The sequence below is a fragment of the Myotis lucifugus genome, unplaced genomic scaffold (genome assembly GCF_000147115.1).
Source record: "Myotis lucifugus unplaced genomic scaffold, Myoluc2.0 scaffold_28, whole genome shotgun sequence".
Classification (NCBI taxonomy): domain Eukaryota; kingdom Metazoa; phylum Chordata; class Mammalia; order Chiroptera; family Vespertilionidae; genus Myotis; species Myotis lucifugus.
This window is the reverse complement of record NW_005871076.1, coordinates 3,932,267-3,956,288: the sequence shown is the minus strand read 5'-3', so window position 1 is coordinate 3,956,288 and position 24,022 is coordinate 3,932,267. Positions and strand designations below refer to the sequence as shown.

The 24,022-nt window shown below is 47.3% G+C and overlaps 2 protein-coding genes and 1 pseudogene across 3 annotated transcripts in view; 2 read left to right on the top strand and 1 right to left on the bottom strand.

Annotated features, from left to right (window-relative positions):
* Nucleotides 1-8,753, bottom strand: part of PCDH12 (protocadherin 12) — a 14,732-nt gene extending 5,979 nt beyond the window's left edge. The window contains exons 1-4 of one of the 2 annotated variants that reach the window (XM_023751994.1): nucleotides 5,578-8,753; nucleotides 2,327-2,424; nucleotides 1,858-1,860; nucleotides 1-152 (exon numbers count right to left, since the gene is read on the bottom strand). In XM_023751994.1, the coding sequence (XP_023607762.1) occupies nucleotides 1-152; nucleotides 1,858-1,860; nucleotides 2,327-2,424; nucleotides 5,578-8,457 (3,133 nt within the window). In that variant the 5' untranslated portion in view covers nucleotides 8,458-8,753. The remainder of the gene's footprint in view (nucleotides 153-1,857; nucleotides 1,861-2,326; nucleotides 2,425-5,577) is intronic. The other variant, XM_006086428.3, reaches the window with a different exon arrangement.
* On the top strand, nucleotides 8,720-21,309 carry LOC102440156 (annotated as a pseudogene).
* RNF14 (ring finger protein 14) overlaps nucleotides 21,038-24,022 on the top strand; it is an 18,737-nt gene continuing 15,752 nt past the window's right edge. The window contains 4 exon segments of the mRNA XM_014453777.2: nucleotides 21,038-21,212; nucleotides 21,821-21,993; nucleotides 23,427-23,528; nucleotides 23,530-23,567. Of these exon segments, the coding sequence (XP_014309263.1) occupies nucleotides 23,443-23,528; nucleotides 23,530-23,567 (124 nt within the window). The 5' untranslated portion in view covers nucleotides 21,038-21,212; nucleotides 21,821-21,993; nucleotides 23,427-23,442.

The window sequence follows — 24,022 nt, the reverse complement described above, 5'->3', positions numbered from 1 at the left end:
CTTTGTGGGGATCCAGCAGGCTTGACAGCTCTTCTTCTAGCAGCTGCTTCACAGAGAGATCCTCTTCAAGGTCCAAGGGTCCTTCTTCCTGGTCTGGTTCTGCCTGGCCGCCAGCCCTGGCACCGGGGCCATCTGTGTCTGGGATTACACTCCTGCAAAGGAAACCAACCCAGCCCCCAAGTGGGAAAGTTCAAACGTAGGTTCATTCATTCTAGCTCGTGCACATTCTTCTATTCATGCCAGCATTCATTCATCCACATCGGGACCTGGATACACATAGTCCAGCCTTCAGAGTCAGACCGACCTGAGTGACTCGATCCCATCCCTCCTGCCTACTCTGAGTCTGTAACATCCACTTCATGGTGAGACGTTGTAACATGAAAGGTTTTATGTAAAGAACTTAACAACGTGCCTGGCACATTGTAAGCATTCAGCAAACAGAAGTGACCAGTGACCATGACTGCATAGATGTGATTACTCACTATTGTCCCTCCAATTCCTTCACATTGCCTGGCACAGAGTAGGAGTTTAGTAACTTCAGTTGAATCAATGCGATCATCTACCATCCATCCATCCACCCATTCATCCTTCCATCAAAGTATGAGCTCCAGTGAGGGCAGGGATATTTATCTGTGCTCAGAACAGGGCCCAGTGCATAGTAGGTACTTAATACTTTGTGGATTTCATGATTGAATGTTCCTTCCTCCCTATTTGAGGCCAAATTGTAGACCAGAAGAGCATGTCCAGCTAAAGCGAGGCATCCAAAAGCTATTCAGAACCTACTATCCCGTTTCACCCTCCTACTACCTCCTCCCTGACTTCTCCCTCCATAGGCCCTTCTTATCACCTGGGGGAGGCCAGTTCCTCAGACTTCCTGGCATGGGGGGAACAGGGCAGGCCCCTCATCATCCAGCAGGTGGAAGGCTCCCTGAGGGGCTTTAAGGCCAGGGGAGAGAGGGGTCTTTTCTTTTCTCTTTTCTTCTCTTTTCTTTTTTCCAGTGGCTATTTCTACTGCATGGCGAGATCAGCAGGGAGGTGGCAAGTTTGCAAGTAACAATGACAGCAATTCATGTTACTGAGAAATTACTCTGAGTCATGCCTTACCAGTGGTTCTCAACCTTCTGGCTCTTTAAATACAGTTCCTCATGTTGTGACCCAACCATAAAATTATTTTTGTTGCTACTTCATAACTGTAATGTTGCTACTGTTAGGAATCATAATGTAAATATCTGATATGCAGGATGGTCTTAGGCGACCCCTGTGAAAGGGTCGTTCGACCTCCAAAAGGGTCGCGACCCACAGGTTGAGAACCGCTGCCTTCAGCTTTGCAGGGTATATGCACCTTTTCATTAAACCTTTCACATCTGTAAGGGGTTCTCTTGTTATCATTCTCAGTTTACAAATGAGAAAACCAAGACTTGTGAAGATTATGCAGCTTGCACAAGCTCCCCATGGATTAAGTGATAAAGTGAGAATTCAAATTTAGACTGCTATGACTCTGGAGTGCTCACCTCTGCCCTGCACTACCTTTCACTACCTTTCACTCCCTTTGACAAAAAAAAAGCAGCAGCTACAAGTTGTCACAGCAAGAGCACTGAACCAGGAGTCAGGTGTCACTCACTGGCTATATGACCTTGAGAACTGGTCCCAGCTTTGCCACTCACTGGCTATATGACCTTGAACAAAGTCACTTTAAGAGGAAAGGACTTATCATTGCTTGTGGACCTACTATGTGCCCAGCACTGGGCTATGGGCTTAGAATACATTTGATCATTAAATCCTTACCCCATCACTACAAGGAATTGTGGTGACCTTCAGTTTAAAGATGAGAAACTAGGCCTTGGAGATTTATTTGACTTGCTCAAGTTTACATAACTGGGTTGAACCCAACTACTTAGAGCCTCAATGTCTCCATCTGTAACAAGGAGTTAGATTAGATGTCCTCTTGACGACTCCTTAATTCTAGGACAGCCTAAAGGAACACACCCACATATCCATGTCCTTAGCCAGGGGCCTTCATATTATGTTTAAGGGTCAAGAGAAAGAAAGCTGAAAGTCACAGATTGAAAGTCCTTAGCCCAGCACCTCTGCAATCAGAGGACAGATAACCAGAGCCTCAGGATGAAGTCATTTCCCTAGTGACCCTGTCCTGTAAATACTATAAATACAGTGGCTCCAGGACCAAGTGGCCTGGGGTGGGGGGATGGATGCTGTCCGAGGCACTGTCCCAGGGGAGTGGGTCTGGGATGTGATCACCCTTCCTTAAGATCACAGACTGCAGGGGTGAGGGGGGCTGGAGAAGCCTGTGGGGGCTACGTGTGCTTACCTGCCTCCGCAGGGCTTGGCCGAGTATTTATTTCCCCGGTGGTTTGGTTTGGGCTGGAATTGGCCCTGATGCAGCAAGGACAGCAGCTGGGAGATTTGCTACAAGACAGGAAAAATCTGTTGACTCCACACAATTCCAACCCAGCACACTTCCTCGCCGGATGTTTCCCTCAATGCCGGCGCTTTCTTTTTATAGTCTTTCCTCCAGTTTCAGATGATTGTGTGATCAGACGGGGGGATGGTGGGTGGTGAACAGTGAGAGAGGCAGGGACCTGTACGGGCAGGTTCCCTACTTTGCCTTTGTCGCCCCAGGACCTGGGTGCCTGAGGGAGAGAATAGGGACCATCTGGACTAGTCCCCTCTCATCTCCCCAAGTGACCTGCTCCTGTTGGAATCGGCAGGGCTAGGGGTGAAAAAGGCATTTCCTGACCATAAATTCATTATTACTTTGATCAGGATTATCTTAAACAGTTATTTCCTGCCTTCAGCAGTATTCAAGCACTCAGCCAATTTTTGTAGGCGAGATATAAGACTATGTTGTAGAGAAGGCAAAAATGGTGTCATTTAATCATTCATTGATTCATGCTTTCATTCATTCAACAGGCATTTAGTAAGCTTGTCTGTGCCAATGTCTGCCCTGAAGGGAGCTCATAGTCTGTCAGGGGAGACAGGGCACAGCAGTTACTACAGGGGGTTGCATTGGGTTGAGAAAGGATGGGGGTCTGTGGGAACAGAGGGGGGCCCCTCACCCATCTTGGAGCAAATAGGAAGCTGTGGGGTAAAACGGGAGGAGTTTGAATACTTATTTCTACAAATGTTTATTGAGTTCATACTACATGCCAGGCACCTCTGCTAAGACCCGAAGGCTCCATGGGAGTTTGGCAGGTGGAGAGAGGTGAGGGTCTGGGCCAAGGGTGAAGGGCATTCCAGACAGAAGGCACTGAACACTGAAAGGTGGTTGGAGAGTGGGGCAGAAGTTGGGAAGGATGCCAGGGCCAGACCCTGCAGGGCCTCACAACGGAGAAGGCAACAGACCAAGTCTTGGCAGGCTGAGTCCCAGTTCAAGGTCATTTCTAGCTTGTGTAATGTCAAGAAGGTTTTCAGACCTACTCAGACCTTCCATCTCTAAGGTGGAGCTAGAAATACCCACCCAGACTTTTCATGGGTTTTCGGGATTAATTAGATGGCTTGAAAGTTTAGAATGCTCCACGAATGCAAGGAGTTTGGGTTGTTCCTCCTAGAAACACAGCCTCTGCCTCCTGAGCCCACCCCCATTCCTCCCTGAGCAGTTCAAGACAGAAAGTGCCAACCTCAGAGGAGAGTTGGAAGGGAAGGTGGCCAGGACTGGGGTTTCCATGAGGGTCAGCGTCCCATTGCCTGTGTCCGGGCAGATCCCACCTCCTAAGGCATGTGCCACCCTTTTCCCGAATGACAGCCTATACTTCAGGGACACTCCCCAAGTGCCCTACCCTGAGCTGAGCACTGGCATTGAAGGTCACTTCACAGTTAGAGCCTAGACTCTGGAGTTCGTTGGTCCCGGGTTCCCACCTATGAACATTCTGAGCCTCAGTTTCCTCAGCAGTAAAAAAGGGAATAATAATGAGATCCAGGTCATACAGTGGTTGTGGTTATAGGATTAAATGTGTAAAAGCATATAAATCACTTCTTAATCGATCTTATGATAAGCACTTAATAACTGTCAAGTTATATATAATCTCATTTAATTCTTACAATAACTCAAGGGAAGAGATACCATGACACCCATTTTGTAGGTGTGAAACCGGAGGCCCACCAGGGGCTACACAGCAATTAGTGGTAGTCTGGAATTTGAACTTGGATCTGACCCCACTGTGCCACTGTGCTGCTGGAAAGGCAGCGTTAGGCAAGCTGCCTCTTACCCTCAAGTTGATCCCAGATGGGCAGCCTTCTTTCCATCACCCCAGTGGGGCCACCCACAGTGCCCGCTCTCTGCTGTCTCTATTTACTATCAACCAGTTTTTGGCACAAAGAGCTCATTCAGTAAGGATTTGATGAATGAATGAATGAATGAATGAATGGCTCTGGGCAACCTCTGGGGCTACATAGAGCTCAGGGCAGGACTCCTAAGAAAGCAGCTGGGCCCTCTCCAGGTGGCTTCCTGAAGGGAGTGGGGGGAGTGGGGGGAAGGAAGCTGTGTCCTTGCTCCACAGGAAGCCTCAGATGATGGCCTGGCCAAACAGAAGTGTGCTTTGGATAAGTAGCCTGGCACAGGGAAAATTATCTGGGATGCAGAGAAGCAGAGAGGAGTGTGGTATCAGGCACCATCTCTGAAAACGTCTCCCATTTGTGTCTAATAAATCCCAGGTCTCTAGACACTTGGCCATTTATCATCCTACTTAATCCTCAGACCCCTGGGAGGTAGACACAGGGTAAGTTTGGCATACAGTCCCCACTTTATAGATGAGGAAAATGAAGCTCCGATATTAAAGGCCTTGCCCAGAGCTGCCCAGTTCCTACGTGGCTATGCTGAAATTTGAGCCCAGATCTGCCTAACTCCCAAGTTCCAAGGTTACGTTCACTGTCCCATCCTGCAGACCCAGCCGGCAAGCTCTGCATATCAAACAAGTGATATGCAGCCCCTGAGACTAGGAGCAATGATGCCCCTGACAGCCTGCTTCACAGGGAGGTTGCCCAGGTGGAGATGGAAAGAGCTTTGCAGAAGTCATTGTAATCATTTGCTGAGTGCTAGCTTCGTGCCAGACACCAGAGTGCCCTCATTTTATCTTCAAGCAAACTTAGGAGATGGGTGCTATTAACATGGACACCTTCAACAGAGAAGCTGAGTAACTTCCCTGTGGTTCGCAGCTAGAAAGAGGTGGAGCCAGGACTTGAACCCAGGCAGCCTTGCTCCAAAGCTTTTATTCTTGATCCCTACCTTTGCTGTGTGTCTACTTATGCCAGGCTTCCTGAGCAAGTGCTGTATAGGAATTAACTGATTAGATCCTCAGGACAACTCTGTGAGGTAGATGCTCTTATAGTCATTCCTATTTTACAGATGGGAAAACCAAGGCTCAGAGACAGGAAGTAATTTGTCTAGAATCACACAGCTAAAATCTTTTGACCCCAGAGCTATGCCCTGAACCACTGCACTCAATACATCATAAAGTGCCCAGTGCGCCTAAGGAATGAATATGAGGATTGTGAGGGTAATGGTGGTGTCTGATGCTGTTAGTAGTGATCCAGGGGTGACCAGAGAGAGAGAGAGAGCTGTACCTGAACAGGAGATGAATCCACAGTGAGCTCCTCTATGGGGTTCCGCTCCGCGAAGGCAGCCACGGACAGCCGGACCAGGCTCCGCAGGATCTGACGGGGGCCTGACTCTTTTTCAGCGGCCACTTTGCCATTGAGATTCCGCTGCCGCCTCAGGGTTGCAGAGGAGGCTGGTGAGCTCAACGGGGCTTCCTCGCTGCCCTGGTCTCCAGGAGGCTTCCCTGTGGGGCTGCCTGCCGCCTTCAGGGGCCTCGAGCGGGCCTGGCCCAGTGCAGGCTGGGGCTCAGGAAGGGTCAGGTTCTCTCGGGAAGCGTTCCTCTGCCTGGGATGGTTGAAAAGGAGGTTGACTGTGTCCTGCAGCACCTCTCGGCTCTCAGCCAGGGCTCCCTGGTTGCCTTGGTTACGAAGGGTCCTGTACAGGGTGGGTGTGAGGTGAAAGGGGGCCTGCAGGCAGGGGTCCCAGCCTGCTTCCATCATCGCTTCCTTGCTCACATCCTTGAGGGGCTGCCCCACTTCACCAGGCTCGTCCACCTGGCCTCTGAGCACAGGCACGAGGTGGATGTCTGCCTTCTGAATGTGTTTCTGGGGTCTCTTGGGCTGGTTGCGGTAGGTGGATTCAGCCTCCCTACAGTTATAGGCCCTGTTGTCCCTCTTCTCTGTCCGGCATATGGACATGATCAGAGCCAAGATCAACCCAAAGATGGCCAGCAGGACGACCAGGCAAATCACCGTCAGCACTGATGTGCTGAGGGCCCCGGGATCACGGGCGGAGTCCTTCAGGTGGTCCACACTGGTGACAAACAAGATCCTCAGCAGGGCTTGGGTCTGTAAGGAGGGGCTGCCACAGTCTTCTACCACTATCTCCAGCTCCCACTCCCTCCCGATGAGGCTGCTGGCATTGGTGATGTTGATGAACAGCTGCCCCAGGTGGGGGCTGAGGACAAAGAGGCGGGCTTCATTCCCACTCCGAATGCTGTAGAGCACCTCTCCATTTGCCCCTGAGTCTGCGTCTCTCGCTACAATGGTCACCAAAAGGAATGGCTGGGAGCTGTGGGTGGCCAGTGGTGCCATGTCAGTGCCCGCCAGACCCAGGGCATTGGGAGTATCAATGGGCACCAGAAGGTGGCCTGTGGAGGCATTTACAAGCACTGAGAGGCTGGCTTTTCCATCGCTGAGCAGGGGATGAACCACCTCTGGGGCATTATCGTTGGCATCCAGGAGGCTGACCCACACAGAGATGCTGGATGAGAGCTGGGGCTGTCCCCTGTCCTCTGCAACCACATGGAACTCAAAGCCGGCCATCTGTTCATAGTCCAGTGACCTCTGAGCAATGACCTCTCCTGTGTCTGAGTCAATGGCTACCAAGTGAGAAACTGGGGAGTCCTGGATGCGGTATGAGATTTGTCCATTAACGCCCAAGTCCGCATCATGGGCTTTGATGGTAATGAGGTGAAGAGAGGGTAGGTTGTTTTCCCTAGTGGAGACCTCATACCTGCTCTTCTCAAACACAGGTGCATTGTCGTTGACATCACTGATCTGAATGCTGAGCTGTTTCTCAGCCGATAAGGGCTGGGGTCCTTGGTCTTGGGCCAACAGGGTGAGGCTATATTTGGGCCACTGCTCTCTGTCCAGCGTGGCGTTGGTTAGCAGCATGTATGTGTTGCCATTGGTCCTTTTCAACCGGAAGTGGCCCAGCTCTTGGCTCAGCCAACAGTGGACCAGACCATTGTTTCCTGAGTCCAAGTCATTCGCCATGACGAGAGCAATGAAACTGTCCTTGGGAAGAGCTTCTGACACTAGCAGCGGCTGGGAGGCCCATGTGATGTGGATGCTTGGGGCATTGTCATTGACATCCAGAACCTTGATGAGGACTTTGCAATGGGCTGGGATGGGATTGGGACCCAGGTCCCTGGCTTGGACATCCACCTCATAAGCAGGATTCTTCTCATAGTCGAGGGGTTGACGCAGAATCACCTGGCCAGTTTTGGCATCGATGCTGAAGGTGTCCAGCACCTCTGGAGGCACGTGCTTGCTGAAGAAGAACTCCACCTCCCCGTTGGGGCCTTGGTCAGGGTCTGTGGCAGTCAAGTTTATGAGGAGAGTACCAGGGGCAGCATCTTCTTGGATCTCTAGCGCCAGGGAGCTCTCAGCAAACACAGGGCTGTTGTCATTGGAGTCCAGGACGTTGACTTTGATCAGGCTGGTGCCTGACTTGGGGGGGTTCCCACTGTCATAGGCAGTTAACACCAGATCAAAAAACGAGTGGATTTCCCGGTCCAGCTCCTTCACCACCACCAGTTCCGCGTGTTTGGTCTCATCAGGCCCCACGATGACATCCAGGGCAAAGTGCTCACTGGGCGACAGGGAATAGGAGTGCAGGGTGTTGGGGCCAGTGTCCGGGTCCAAAGCTCTGTCCAGGGGGATCCGGGTGCTCAGAGAGGCACTCTCAGAGATTTCCAGCTCCTGCTTGCCTTTGGGAAACTGTGGCTGGTGATCATTGATATCCAGCACCTGGATCTCCACGTGAATCAGAGCCAAATCCCCTGTGGCAAGCACGTCAAAGGCAACCAGGCAGGGATCCCGCTGCCGGCAAAGCTGCTCTCGGTCCAGCCGCCTCACCGTGCGGAGCAAGCCGTCTTCAGAGTCCACCTGGATGGGGAGCTCCTGAGGCAGCTGCAGGACCTGGAAAGCAGTGCCCGCTTGCCTATGCCTGTCCTCCCAGCCCAGTGCCTGGGACAGCTTCCCTATCACCGTGCCAGACGGCACTTCCTCTGACACTTGGTATTTCACAGTGAGAGTGGCCACCTCCTGACAATCCCCTGAAAGGAACAAGTAGCCACCTGGCCCCAAAAGCCCCAGCAAAAGTCGCAGAAGTTGCATCATGCTTACCGCCAGAATGGGTTAGATTCAGAAACTGCTAGAGTTCTTCAAAGGCTGGGAAGTCCTCCAGTGTTTCTGGGGGGGGCTTGATTAGCTTTGTTCTCCTGCCCCCAGACCTGCTGGCACAGCCTTGTCCCATAATTAGATGATGATAGAACGAGCAGAATTCCCAGGCAAGGCCATTTTCATCTGAAGAGATCCTAGAGGTCTCTGCACCGATGAAGTAAGATCGCCAGCGGTATCCGTTGGTCCAGTAGAGCCAACGATGGGCAAGAGCCGGGCCAAGAGGGACTTGACCCAGTAGAGCAGGATGTAGGGATCTAACTTCCAAACAGTTGCTATGCTGGGGAAACAGAGAAGCAGCTTTTTCCTATGGAAACCCCACCTACAGGAAAAGGGAGGGCTGTGTGTTTCAATGCCAATTAGAGAAAGAGAGCACGCTTCCGGTGAAGCCCAGTGGCTTGCTGCTGAGGAGGATGCGGCAGGGACTCCGGAGACCAGGCGGATGGGAAGGTGTTGTCCCTGCAGCGAGGTGACCGCTGAGGGAAACGGAGCCCCTGCCTGTCGCCCAGGGCCTGAGGCCCCTCCTGGGCAACATCATGATCCCTGTCTCTTCCCTTCCTTGTCTCTTTGTGTCCGGCGTCTCCCTATTATCCCTTTCCCATTCTGATCTATTCCCTACACTCATCTATCTTTAATCTTGACTCTGTCCTGATCACCCGTTTTGTTGCATGAGAAACAACTGTGATTATGAGAGTGGCCATTAGAGTCAAACTGCCTGGGTTCAAATTCTGACTCTGCAGCTTACCAGCTGGGTCATGTGGAACAAGTCACTGGGCCTGTCTGGGTTTCCACTCCCTTTTAAGAGTGTGAATGGGAATAAGAATAGTAGCCCTGCGGCAGGAAACTGTGAGGATGAAATGAAATAATGCATGCAGGGCCTACGCTTGGCCCGAAGCACAGGTAATGACATTATTGTTAGTGGAGGGTGTTATGATCACAGCTCCGCCCACCTGTGGCTGACTCTGGCACTGGCCTTGGGGCAGTCCCTACCCACAGGGACCCATGGGAGTGCTCCTGGCCTTGGCTCCTGAAGTACCAGGATCTCCCTGGCCTGACCATGTGGCCTCCTACCCCCTTCCCTTCCTGCTTCCCAGCCTAGAAGCCCATTGTTCTCTGCATCTGGTCCAGTCTGAGCCCCTGTCTGGGGAATCCCCCAGCCTCCAGCTCCTGTGTCTTGGAGGTTTTAGACTTTTCCCTCTCCCATACCTTCCTCCCTCTTCCCCTCCCTCCAGTTCTCTCCCCACTGTTGTTTATGGCAGAGTCCCCTGAATGATAACTCCCTTGCTACCCCCTCAGAACTAAGGTGTGCCCTCCCTCCCATTCCCCTCCTCGCAGAGGCAAGACTCAGGAAGGAAGTGAGTGGGCAGTTTGTTTGGGTGGCCTTTGAGGCGGCTTGCTGCTTCTCAGTTTGCTGTTTCCAGCCCTCTCCCATGCTTACACCCTACCTTGAGGTGGAGTCCAGAGGCTTATAAAGCATTTGAAGTAGTGGGGCTTAAGGGCCAGCTTTCCCTAGATGCGTGTTTGCAGCTGAGTCCTTGAGACCAGAGATGCAACACAAGTGACTCCAATCAGGGCCTTTGGCCTGGAGGCCTGTGGTCATTAGGACAGGGGTGGCTAAGGGACCGCCCTAGGTTAAGCCCCACCTCCGCTCCCTCCCTTCCCTTCTGTGTTACTTTCCCACACCCTCTCCTTCACCCCATATCCACTTCTGGAGATTTCCCAACCATCTTACCAAAGCCTGTCAGCCAGAGCAAGGGGCCTTTCCTACGGCATGGCTCTGGAGACATTCACAAGTCACTTAACCTCTCTGGGCCTCCGTTTCCTTCTCTGTAGAGTGTGGCTGTGACCCATCTCATGAGTTTGTGGTAAGGATTTAATGAGATGATGCACATACGGCCTTGGCACCATGCCTGGTACAGAGAAAGCTCTCAATACAGGAGGCTGGTGTGTGTGTGTGTGTGTGTGTGTGTGTGTGTGTTACCAGGTTTTATGCCTCATATGCAAATGGGGAAGATGGTCTTGCGTTTCTCCCTTCCCTTGCGTTTCTCCCTTCCCTTGCTCCCTGAGTTTCAATGGCCGACATCGTCTCATGCCACCCTCACAGCCACGCCATTGGGTGAAGAACCTGAGTAGAGAGGGTTCGGTAAGTTGCCTGAGATCACACACATTTGCCCTGCAGAAAGCCCCTCCAGCTGCACTCTGGAAAACGGATTGGAAGGGAATAGAGAAGAGGGAGGGAGAAAGGCCTGTGGGGAGTGAAAAGCAGGGAAGCCATGGTGCAGAAACTCTGGGGCTGAGAATGTTTCCAGAATGCCATCTGGTGGCCAAAGGCAGAGGAAAAGGCACAGAGGCAGGAAGGTGGGTGCCCGGTGTTCACAAATATCCCCAGCTCCAGACCTGTGCTGCATACAACACACAAGACAACAACCATTAGTCTCAGTGAGAAACCTAATGTGACCCAATGCCTACAGGAGGAATGAATGAACTCACAGTTTTATAGGTGTTGACATTTATGTTCTTGACGTTGTTATATATGTGCTCTGTGTGTGTGTATGTGTGCATGTCGCCTTGACTGAGACCATGGATGCCAAAAATGGACTCACTGGTCACAAGAAAGTTTGAATTTGTATTTCACAGGTAGTTTTATTGTTTTTGTTTGTTTTATTAACATTGGGGGCATGAAGCTAAGACAACCCTTTAAGAATCCAAAGCCAGCAAACAAGGCCCCAGCCTTTTTAAAGGCAATTTCCTCTGGGAATGAGGTCCCCTTTAGTAATTTCCTCTCCTCCTTTCTGGCTACAAGGGTCCGTTGATCATTGGCAGCCACATGGCAGGGGGTGAACGGAGCTGTCACTGGAGTTGGTCAGGGCTAGTTGGCCTGGAGGCCTGTGGTCATTACCCTGAGTTTTGAAAATAGGTTTAAAACAACTGAGCACAGCCTCCCTCAAGTTGAATTTTGTTTAAAGGGGTAGAATTGGGGTTGGTACTTGGAGGCCTTGCTCACCACCAGACTTGAGGTTGTTCATACAAGTTCTTCATCATGGAGAAGGGTTGGAGGGTGAAGTGGGAAGGGCAGGGGTCAGAGGATCTTTTTAAAACACCTGGAGTCCTAAGAAACCTTGAGGAGCCAGATCAGTAGAGTGGATCTCTGCCCGTTGGGGGATTCACAGGTCAGCTGGAAGGCTCAGCTCATGTCCCACACCACTAATGTCCTGCTGGGCTGCCTGCCCACCCCGGGCTCCTTGTGAATCTGCCCAGTGGCTGCCATAATCACAACCACCGAGGCAGCTTTGATGACGCTGGGAGCTTCATCCTCAGGCTCATTCCAGTTGGGAAGGTGACTGGACCGCGTAAGTCTGCCTCTTTTTCTTTTAACAAGATCTTGTTGAAGTTAGAGCAGTCTAGCCAGGAATCTTGACATGAGATTCAGGTAGATGTTCAGGGTCACCCGCTGGTGGCATGGCACTTTGTGGTCTTTGTAGGCACAGATGACAGATGTCCACTCTCACACAGTGGCACCTCTTTCTGGTCCAGTGCAGAAAGAAGGATGCAATTTGCAGAGAGAAATTTTCTAAGAAATAGGACTTTTCAAGAGATAAAAAGGCTTTCTGTCCAGGTTAAGACACAAAGGGAGCCAGATATTAGAATCATTTGGAAAGTTTTTCAAAATACCAGGGACACAGCAAGAAAATGCATACTTTTCCCTTTCCCAGCCTGCCAAAGAGAATTTTATAATTGTCAGCTCCATTTTTCCCTCTTCAAAAAGGCTTCATCTTGCAGATGATTTGGGACAGGGTTGGGGAAGTTGGACCTTTTTGTTGGAAATAAAGGTCTAGTTGATCTACTTAACGAAAGGAAAAGTAGATGGAGAAGGGGAATGCTGAAGGAAATCATGGAGGAGGGTACACTAGAGAACAACAAGGATTGAAGATGAGGACTTTCAAATGAATTGTTATAAATTAGGGGTCTCCTTTATGGTTTGCAATAAAAGATATATAATTTATTTTGTGCTTTAGTAACCACAACACAGCCCCCAAATTGGACCACATACATTCTGAGTTGATAAGTGTTACTCATATAGTATGTCTCTCTTCCCAACCTGCAGAGGGGAAGTGGGCTATTTCCAGCATGTAGATTTTCAGTCTGATATGCAGTAGGTCATTCCAACACACACCCATCTCCACCCCAACCTCATAGAGAACCACTGATTTAGAACTTCTTAGAAGCACCAGCAACTTTGTAAGGACCAAACTCAACAGCCATTAGGCCTTTCTTGCTGAGCATCCCCCTGGTCCCCATCACGCCCCTGGGCCTTTGTCACTGCTCAGCAGAAGCTCTGTGCACACCTACTTCTCCCTCCAGATTCTGTCTGTTTCTCTGATTCCTCCTTTGGGTTTCCTTGCTTCTGACTCCCAGGTGTGGGCATGGTCCCCAGATACCATCCTCATCCTCTTTTCTGCATAGGGTTATTAGCCCAGAAATGGGTTGCTAGATTTAACAAATAAAAATACATTGCGCCTAGTTAAAATTGGATCAGATAGTCCTGCCAGTGTGGCTCAGTGGTTGAGCATTGATCCATGAACCAGGAGGTCATGGTTCCATTCCCAGTCAGGGCATATGCCCAGGTTGCAGGATCAATGCCCAGTAGAGGGCATGCAGGAGGCAGCCAATCAATGATTCTATCATCATTGATGTTTCTTTTCTTTTTTCTTTTTGCATTCTTTGATTTGATTTTTTAATTAAAAAAAAGTTTTTATTTTTCAATTACAGTTGACATTGAAGTTTCTATCTCTCTTCCCCTCTCCCTTCCTCTCTCTGAAGTCAATAGTAAACAAACAAATAAATAAATTTAGATCAGATAAACAATGAATTTTTTTTAATATCAGTATTTTTATCTGGCAGCCCTATCTAGAAATAATAAGCTCTCAACACAGGTTTCTTTTCTGTTTTTCTGTGTGGCTTGCTTTTTGTTTTGTTTCAGAATTTTGGTTTGCTCAGTGAATTTGAACATCTATGAGTAAACACAAAGATCAAACATATTGACTGGGAGCGTCATCTGTGCATGAATATTCAGAGGCTGACTGTGTTGATTGGCCTTGTTATGTTTTCAGCATTTCTGGTGATCCAGGATCGAACTGTTCTCAGACTGTAAGAACCACCCTGGAGGAAGCCTGGATCACACTCACTCATTAATTTATTCAGTCACCCAGGCTCTCATTTATTTGGTGTCACCCAGGCTCTCATTTATTTGGTGGAATTCAGCATTTATAAGGTCATTTATATATATATATATATTTCTTTTGGCAAGGGAAGTAGCTGAAGTTGACCCACATTTTTCCTCCTCCAAACCATTGGTTTGTTTTTCTTTCTTCACAGAGAATCTAATCAACCTAATTCTCTCCTCGCTTCAGCAAGGTAAGTCTTGCAGGAAGGAAAATGAGTCTTCCCGTCGTTACATTAATTCTTATGGGGCTTCCCTTTATTAGTTTTTGACAGCCAGGAGTTGAGCCTGGAGCTCGGAGAGAAGCAACCGCACACTGATTTATGATGGCAGCTGCTGCTAAATCTCACCCCTCTTTCCTTCTTACAGAGCCGTGTTACCTTGGGGTTACAAAACTCTTTTCACTGTTATTCGGGGGAATAATAATAAAATGCCAGGTTGCAAGTATAAACATGATCATTCTGTGCCTATTACTGTAAATCAAATTTTACTTGCTTCAGAAGCACAGAAAACATTTTATACTGTCAGCCACCTCAAGCCTTTTTAGGCGTCTGTTTTTATATAACCCTGGGATGACCTGAGGTACTGTTTGAGCTGCACTGACCAGGAAGCTGGTCAGGAGGTGATCTGGCTATTTTTCTTTATAAACCTCACTGACCACTTTCCTTGAGCAAAGTATTAACTAGCTGTAAGCATAGCCTCGGGGTTAATGATGTGGGCTCTAGACTCCAGTTGCCCAGTTCAAAGCTTGGCTCTGTAATTTACCATCGGTGTGCCAGTGGCAAGTCACGTCATTTCTCTGTGATCAGTTTCCTTAGCTTTAAAATAGGGATGTTGATGATGGTAACTATGTTATAGGGCTGCTGTAAGGTTTAGCTTAGACAATGCGCAGCATTTAGAGCAGAACCTGGGACATGAGTAGCATTCTGATAGTTAGTCATTTATAATTGTTCTTTTAGTGTAGTAGCTTTTTTTTTTTTAAGAAAAACCAATTTTTCAGATTCTCATGTGATAATAGTAAAACTTTTAAGATCTAGAGGGTGAGCAAATACATGACAGGAGACTAGCAGGAAGTCAGTGACACTTCTGTACTGGGGTGGGCTCACCACCCTCCATTCTTCTCCCAGAGTTGGGGCAGGGCTTTCCCTTCCACCCTGGTGCCCCTCCCCATGCCAAGGCTTGTTTCAGGGGTGCTCGTGAGTGATGGCCATTGAAAAGGAGGCTGTCTCCCGTGGATGCCAGCAATGGATGAGAACGAGTGCAGGCATCGATGGAGGCCTGCTGACCCCAACATAGCACCTGCAGGTATCAGACATAGTCTGACTCACTCCTGCTTCTCTACCCAATGCCTTGGGTCTTGACCTCTGGCCAAGGTCACACACCCCATCCTCTCCTAGCCTTCAACTCCATCATCTCACATCTCTGAAGCCCAGTGCAAAATGAAAATGTAGAGCCTCTTTTTTGAAAATTATTAAGAATTTCAAGATGGCCATAGCAGATCATTAGACCAAGAGCAGGTCCCAGAAGCAAGAACCAACATCTCAGCATCCCACTTAAATGTGCCCTGTACCTCAATTATTGAGATACAATTCACATAAAATTCACCCTTTAAGAGTACACTACCTAGGGGTTTCTAGTATATTCACAAAGTTGTGCAACCATCACCACTATCAAATTCCACAATATTTTCACCCTCAAAAAGAACCTTCATCTCCATTTAGTCACTTCTCATGTCCTCCTGCCTCAGCCCCTGGCAACCACTAATCTACTTTCTGTCTGTAAGGACTTGTCTATTCTGAACTTTTCATATATGTAAATGAAATCATACACTATGTGGTCTTTAGTGTCTGACTTCTTTCACTTCACATAATGTTTTCAAGGTTCATTCAGGCTGTAGCATGTATCAGTACTTAATTACTTTTTATAGCTGAGTAATATTCCTTCATATAGATACCAGTATACCACATTTTGTTTACCCACTTATCCATTAATGAACATTTGAGTTGTTTCTACCTTTTGGCTATTGTGAATACTGTTGTTATAGTGTACATTTGTATACACTATCTATATATATAAAAGCCTAAGCAACCATTACAACTGGTCTACCCACCAGTCACTATGATGCACACTGACCATCAGGGGGCAGATGCTCAACACAGATACTGACCCCTGGTGGTCAGTGTGCTCCCACAGCCAACCTCCCACAGCTGGCCAATCTCCCATGGTCCCTCCCCCGAGCCAGCCCCAATTGGCCCTGATCACCGGCCAGGCTGAGGGACCCCACCCATGCACCAATTCGTGCACCAGGCCTCTAGTATACAAATAAATATATACAAATGTAATTATACATTTGTGTACAGGTTTTTGTGGGAAAAAATGTTTTAAATTCTTGTGTATATCTAGGAGTAGGTCTTATTATATCTATATGTTTAACTTTTGGGGGGAACTATCAGATTATTTTCCAAAGCAGCTACACAATTCTTACATTCCCACCAGCAGTGATGAGGGTTCCAGTTGCTCCACATACTCATCAAAACTTTTTTTACCTGTCTTTGTATTATAGCCAGTCTAATGAATGTGAAGTCATTTCTCATTGTGGTTTTGATTTGCATTTCCCTGATGATTAATGATGCTAAGCATCTTTTCATGTACTTACTGTCCATTTGTATATCTTCTTTGGAGAAACTGCTACTCAGATCCTTTGCCCATTTTTAAATTGATTTGTCTTTTTATTGTTGAGTGGTAGGAGTTCTTCATGTATTCTGGATATTAGATGTTTATCAGATATATCGTTTGCAAATATTTTCTTTTGTGGATTGTATTTTTACTTTGTTGATAGTGGGTTGGGTTTTGTTTAGCATAAAAGTTTTTAATTTTGGTGAATCCAACTTATTTTTCTTTTGTTGCATGTGCTTTGGTGTTATATCTAATAAACTATTGCCTAATCCAAGTTCATGAAGATTTATTCCTACACTTCCTTCTAAGAGTTTTATACTTAGTTTAACTCTCACATATAGGTCTTTGATCCTTTTTGAGTTAATTTTTGTATATGGCATGAGGCAGGGGAAATGTAATTTTAATTCTTGCTCAGTCTCTCTCAATAATCATGTGCCCCTTGGTAAGTTCTTAAACCTAAATTTCAGTTTCCTCATTTATAAAGTGGGAATAACAAATAGTACCTAAATCGTAAGGCTATAGTGAAGACAGACAATGTTCATAAAGCACTTAGCACAGTGCTTGAAGCATCCTAATTGCTCAGTAGTTATTGTGAGAAATTCTCACCTGACAGTTATTGTGAGAAATTCTCACCTGTCTGAATTCAAATAACTGGACTCAGAGACATAAAGCATGGCAAAAACTAAGTTCTGGAGAGCTGGTGTCTGTGGGCAGGCAGACACACACAGAGCAGTGATCACAGGCAATTTAACTCTATAGTGGGAGAGTCCCTCCTCATTGGCTGAATACTAAGGAATTAACAGTCTCTCCCCATACATCGCCTAGGTCTTATTGTCTCCAATTGGGTTATTTAAAAAAACGGACTGAGGCCTTTTCTAATCGTCTCCACCTCCTTTTGTCTAGGGGCCCTAGACTCTAGGCGGATCTTCCTGGGAAATGTGCTATTGGTCTCATGGGCACAGTTCTTGGTTCTCATGCCCTTTCCATTCCCCCTCTTCCCCCATCCTGTTTGCCCTGGAGAAATTCAGTAACCCGCTGCCCACAGGCTGTTTCTTTTCTAACAGTTGACGATGCTGCGGAATAATTCTACACAGAGGCCTGTCTCCTACAGTTATTATTGTTATAAAATGAACAATGAATGAATACTTTCATCGTGGAGGTGCCAGAAAGATGGGCAGCATTTCTAAGAAGGTAGCTGGGATCAGAGGAGCGCGAGGAGGCTTGCTTAAGTCTCCCTGGAGGAGCAAGTCTAGGATTGTTACGGGAGTGTCTGCCTCACGTACACCGCTGCCTCGCGATCCCCTCTGGGATTGGTACAAATCCTAATTCCCGGGCCCTATCCCAGAACCACTGAAAGGAGCCCGCTGGGCACGGGGTCTCAGATCTGCCTTTCTATCAACTTCCCACGCGGAGTACTTCTGCCCCCGCAGGGGTAGGAGTGACGGCGGTCCCGCCTGCAGCGCAGCCTTCCGCCTGCGGGGGGCGGCCGAGGGGCCTGGGCGGCCGCCGCGGCTGCGCAGAGTGGTCCTCACGCCGGGCCGCCCCAGCCGGATCCACCTGGCTCAGCTGACAGCTCCTAAGGCGGAAGAGGCGGTGCGCAGGTTGAGCCGGGCGTCTCCGGACCGGTCGGGCGAGAGGCTTGGAGGGGCCTCGGGCGAGGGCGGAGGGCGGAACCTTCGGGCCCGGCACGGTCGGCTCGCCGGAAGGAACGGTGGGGCCAGCGCTCGGTGCACGCGAGACCGAGAAGGGCGGCCGGGCCGGGGCAGCTCAGTGGGCTTCAGCCCCCCACAGACACCGGACGGGGCGCCCCCAGTCCGGCCCGGCTAAGACCGCGCCCCGCCCCAGGGCGCTGAAAGACCGGAGGGGCCAGCCCCGGCTTCCGCGGGACCTCACGCGGCCGCACTGCGCCCTGTGTCCCGGCGCGGGGCAGCGAGCGCGGCTTGGGCCTGCTCCCCGGGTGTAGGTGAGTCGCACGGACTACGACTCTGCACGCGGGCTGGCGAGCGGTGGAGGCGCCGGCGGCGGCGTGCGGGTTCGGAGCCGGGCTGACCCCAGCTCCGGAGTCCCCGGGTGTGGCCCGGGAGAGGCCCGGGAGAGGGAGGAGATTTTCCCGGGCCGCAGGGGACCGCGGAGGAGGGGCTGCCCTCCGCAGGGTAGCGGTTTCCAGTTTGCCCAAACTAATGTCAACCTGGGATTATCTCTTGTCTGATTGCGCCAGGATTTATTCTGGGTCCTGTGTTACCGGTGAAGAAACAGGGTGGGCTGAATCCAGATTTAGTTATGTATTAATGAGCTGTATGGCCTTGGGCCGGAAAAGGACCCAAAATGCCATTTTTTCTCATCTATGTAATGGAAATAGTGATAGCACTTGCTTCCTGGGTTGTGGGACTCTAGCAGGAGTTAATGCATTGAAAGGGCTTACGCACGGTAAGAGCTCACCAAGTATTAACTGTTCTTGCTGGTTTGGGTTATTGTTGTTTTTGAGTTATTGACATAACTCAAAATTGACATTCTTTTTTTAAATCGAATTTATTGGGGTTGACATACAGGTTTCAGGTGTCCAGCTCAATAAAACATCATCTGCACACTGCATCGTGGGCCCATCACCTCAAGCAAAGTTTTCGTCCCCTTTGCCGACCTCCGTGTTCTTGCTGTTACTGTGACACCAGCCCAACCTCCTGCTTCTAGTGGGACGTGGCAGAGCAGTTACTGAGCTGTATGATTCTGGCTCCCCATCTCAGCACACTGCATCTCACTCCAATGCACTTCTAATTTTTTCCAGTGTCTACTGCAAGGCACTGCCAGATGCTGAGAAAAATACACACACGCAAAGGACTTGATTCTCACCCTTAAGGAACTTAAGCAGTCTGGTAGGTGAGAAAGTGCAAACTATTGTCATGCAAGGTGGGCTTCAGCCCCCCAGACAGTGTCATAGGAAAGTTACATTAAAAAAGTTTGCTGGATTTTTAGACAGGCATGACAACTAATTAGAAATTTCTACATAGAGTAGGGGCTTTGGAGGTGGGTCTGGAAGGCTAAGTGGATAGAATCAGAGGGAAATGTAGGTCAGCGACCTGGATTAAAGGACTGGGACCCCCATGGCAGCTTCAGAAGCTGGGGTGTGGTGGGGTAGATCATGAGGAACGGTTGATGGGAAACTGCTTGGAGTAGATCTCAATCCTGGTGGCACATTAAGATCACTGATAATCTGATTTAATTGCTCAGGTGGCTCTAATGTGCTGACATTATGGAAAAAACTAACCTAAAACCAGAAACTATAAATTCATCTCTCACCCCACTTATAAATATTTAAGTAGGAAGAAACAGCTTAATTATGTTAAGCTTAATTACATCTGGTAAAATTGTTTAAAATTAAATAAGGTCATTTGAAAGGACTTAATACAGTACATCGTAGGTGCTCAATAAATGTAAATTGATTCTGAATTTCATTTACAGCTTATTTGAGAGTCATACATCTGAGAATCTGTTTTTAAAATTATGGTTTCATATCATACTTTTGCATAATTTTGGGGTGTTCATAGGATTCTCCATAACTCATCTATGGGCTACCCCTCCCTTTACCCTCACTCCCACTCCCAGCTCAGAAGCCTGGCTCTAAAGCATTTATTTTTTATTTATTTTATTTTTTAAATATATTTTTATTGATTTCAGAGAGGAAGGGAGAGAGAGAGAGAAACATCAATGATGAGAGAGAATCATTGACCGGCTGCCTCCTGCACGCCCCCAACTGGGGATCGAGCCCACAACCTGGGCATGTGCCCTGACCAGAATCGAACCTGGGACCATTCAGTCTGCAGTCTGATGCTCTATCCACTGAGCCAAACCAGCTAGGGCTCTAAAGTATTTAGAATGAACTTAGTCTTTCCTCGCTACCCTGAGGGGGCCCATACAGCGTTGCTCTTGATGCCCACGCAACTTAAAGGGAAACTTTTACACTGTCCAGAGCCCTTGGTTTCCTGCAAATAAAGGAGGAGGATGTCCTCAAATTCCTTGCAGCAGGAACCCACTGAGGTGGCACCAATCTTGACTTCCAAATGGAACAGTGCATCTACTAAAGGAAAAGTGATGACATTTGCATCATAAATCTGAAGAGAACCTGGGAGAAGCTTTTGCTGGCAGCTCATGCCATTGTCACCATTGAAAACCCCGCTGATGTCAGTGTCATATCATCCAGGAACACTGGCCAGTGAGCTCTGCTGAAGCTTGCGGCTGCCATTGGACCCACTCCTATTTCTGGGCACTTCACTCCTGGAACCTTCACTAACCACATCCAAGCAGCCTTTGGAGCCAAGACTTCTGATCCCAGGGCTGACCACCAGCCTCTCACAGAGGCGTCTTATGTTAGCCTGCCCACCATTGCTCTGTGTAACACAGACTGTCCTCTGTACTATGTGGACATTGCCACCCTTTGCAACAACCAGCGGGCTAGCTCAGTGGGTCTCATGGTGGATGCTGGCCCGGGAAGTTCTGCGCATGCATGGCACCACCTCCCGTGAACACCCATGGGAGGTCATGCCTGATTTTTACTTCTACAGAGATCCTGAAGAGATTGAAAAGGAAGAGCAGGCTGCTGCTGAAAGGCTGTGACCCACGAGAAATTTCAGAGTGAATGGGCTGTTCCAGCTCCCGAGTTCACTGCTGCTCAACCTGAGGTCCCAGACTGGTCTGAAGGCATGTAGGTGCCCTCTGCCTATTCAGCAGTTTCCTACTGAAGATGAGCGCTCAGCTTGCCACTGAAGGCTGGTCTGCAGCCACCACTGCTCAGGCCACTGAATGGGTAGGAACAACTACTGAATGGTCTTAAGCTGTTCTTCCACAAACTCTTAACAGAATGGAAATAAGGTTGACAGAAAATAAACAGTTTCTTAAAAAAAGTTTGCCTGTATGCATGTGTGTAAGTGCTTTTAAATATTCTACTGTCATGCTTCCATTACCTAATGTGGAGTGTCCCTTTGCAGGATTAATTCATTAGCAGTGAGAGGAAAAACTGGAGGGGGATAGGAAATGAAGGAACAGAAGCAGCAGCAGAAGAAAGGAGAAACAAAAACTAGATGTTTTTCAAGGGTTTTGTGATGTACTCTCCTCTCATGACCTTGACGGTCTTTCTCAGCTCCTCCCAGGTCTGAAATCAGTAAGATAAGACTTGTCTCATTTCCTTGGTGGTCCTTCTCAGCTCCTCCCAAGGCTGAAAATGTCAGATAAGACCTCTCTCTGCTGGATACACGAAAATGCCCCTTTAACCATGTGACTCAGGCTGTTCTGGGAGAGTAGTATTCAGCTGCAGATTAGGATTGACTGTGTGTTTGATTTAAGTGGCAATAATGGAAATTCAGAATTTAAATTTGGAGAGGGTGCTAACACCATCTTTTGTGTTTTTTTCTGTAGATGGCAGGATTTCTATAGTATATCTAGTATGAGTTCCACATCTTGGCCTCTTATCCAACTTCAGCAGTCTCATCTCCACCATCTGGAGAATAAATGGGATATTTGCATGAATTCCAGACTCTGAACTGAAATAGACTGCAGTGTTCATATTCTTTTCTTGTTATTATTAACAGGTACTAACTGACCTCAAATGGAACATGTCATTGTCTTAGGGATGCAGCATAAGCAGAACTATTTTCATATGTTGGAGCAATTATTTTTTGAAAGTGGCATTATTTTAAATGAATTTGTCTAAATTTTGTAGTGTCACCTTTTATAATCTGAAAAGCCATGTCCTAACTTAGTTTTATACATTTCAATAAAAAAATTTTTTGTTAAGAGGGAGAATATTTGCAAATGCAATTATAGTCCCAATATTTTAATTGACAGAATGGTAAATTTTTGTTGTTTTGATTAAACTATTTTCATAGATTCTCATTCATATTTTTTTACATTTAAATTATCTGAAATTTTGGTACGTATTTTAGTTGCTGTGATTAAAAAGCATTGATTCATACTTTAATTGTAGCATATTTGTGTTACCTAAAATAATGATAAATCTTAAACTTGATTTGACAAAATTTGGTATTTCCAAAATTTAATGTTACTTTGCTGCTTCCTTAGTTACCTAATTCTCTTATATAGTATCTGTGCCTATAACATTTCTAGAACAGGGTTTTCTAAACTGTGAGTAATTTTGTCCCTTCAGAATATTTGGCTATGTCCAGATATTTTTGTTTTGTTTTTTAAATATATTTTTATTGATTTCAGAGAGGAAGGGAGAGGGAGAGAGAGATAGAAACATCAATGATGAGAATCATTGATCAGCTGCCTCCTGCACGCCCCCTACTGGGGAGCGGCCCACAATCCGGGCATGTGCCATTGATTGGAATCAAACCCGGGACCCTTCCGGGACCCTTCAGTCCTCAGGCCAATGCTCTATCCACTCAGCCAAACCAGTTAGGGTGTCCAGATATTTTTGATTGTTACAACTCTTTTTTTTATTTTTTTATTGTTACAACTCTTGAAGGAAATCTAGTTGGTTGAAGCCAGGGTTACTGTTACACATCCTATACAGAGGACAGCATCTCACAACATAGAATTATTTATTCCGACGTCAATAGTGCTGAGGTTGAGAAAACCTGCCGTAGAGATTCCTGTGGATTTAAAAAATTCATTTATTTTTTAAAAGTATATCAAATATACTTTGACTTCTTTTGTGGGCAGGGCATGTTGCTAGGTTTAGTGGACAAGCCAAACTAATTTGGGATTTGTCCTTAAAAAAATTTTTTACATTATGCTTTTCCCCCTAAATTAGTTATATTAACTGATAAAGTCAGCAGTTAGAAGCACCACAGTCATTCTTTTTGGAAAAAAGGCTGTTACTATTGCAAAGCTACTAGAATATTAGACATGCCTGTCATTTTTTAGTTTAGCAGAATAGTGAGAATATTGATTAATCCTTTGCACTTCTTTACGAGGAATTTTTTGTGTATGTGTGTTTGTGTGCTACTAGACTTTTCCAAACTCAGCCTTTCCTGTTCTTAACTGATGTAACTGTCTTTAGCTCCTCAGAAAATTAAATGTCGGCAGAAGACCGAGAAGCCCAGGAGGATGAATTGCTGGCCCTGGCGAGTATTTATGATGGAGATGAATTTAGAAAAGCAGAGTTTGGACTTGCCACAAAATTTCAAGATATTTGTGAGCGGTTAGTTAATAATGTTCTTTTAAACTGATTTTTCTAAATGAAGATTATTCTCAATTTCTTAGTGAAACTTAAATTATTTGTTTTTCAATTACAGTCTACATTTAGTATTATTCTATATTACATTTAGTATTATTCTATATTAGTTTCAGATGTACAGCAAAGTGGTTAGAATACCATGTACTTCAAGTACCCAGTTGGTCCCATATATAGTTATTGCTGTTGTTACCTATATTCCCTATGTTGTAATCTACATCTCTGTGACTCTTCTGTAACTATCAATTTATACTGCATAATCCCTTCATCTTTTTCAACCAGCCCCCCTTCCTCTCTCCACTCTGACAACTGTCAGTCTGTCGCTGTATCTATGAGTTTGAAACCTAAATTATTTATCTCCTTGTGTGTTTAAGCATCAGTGATAAGTGGTATTATTACAGATTTAGTGCATGTTTCTGTTT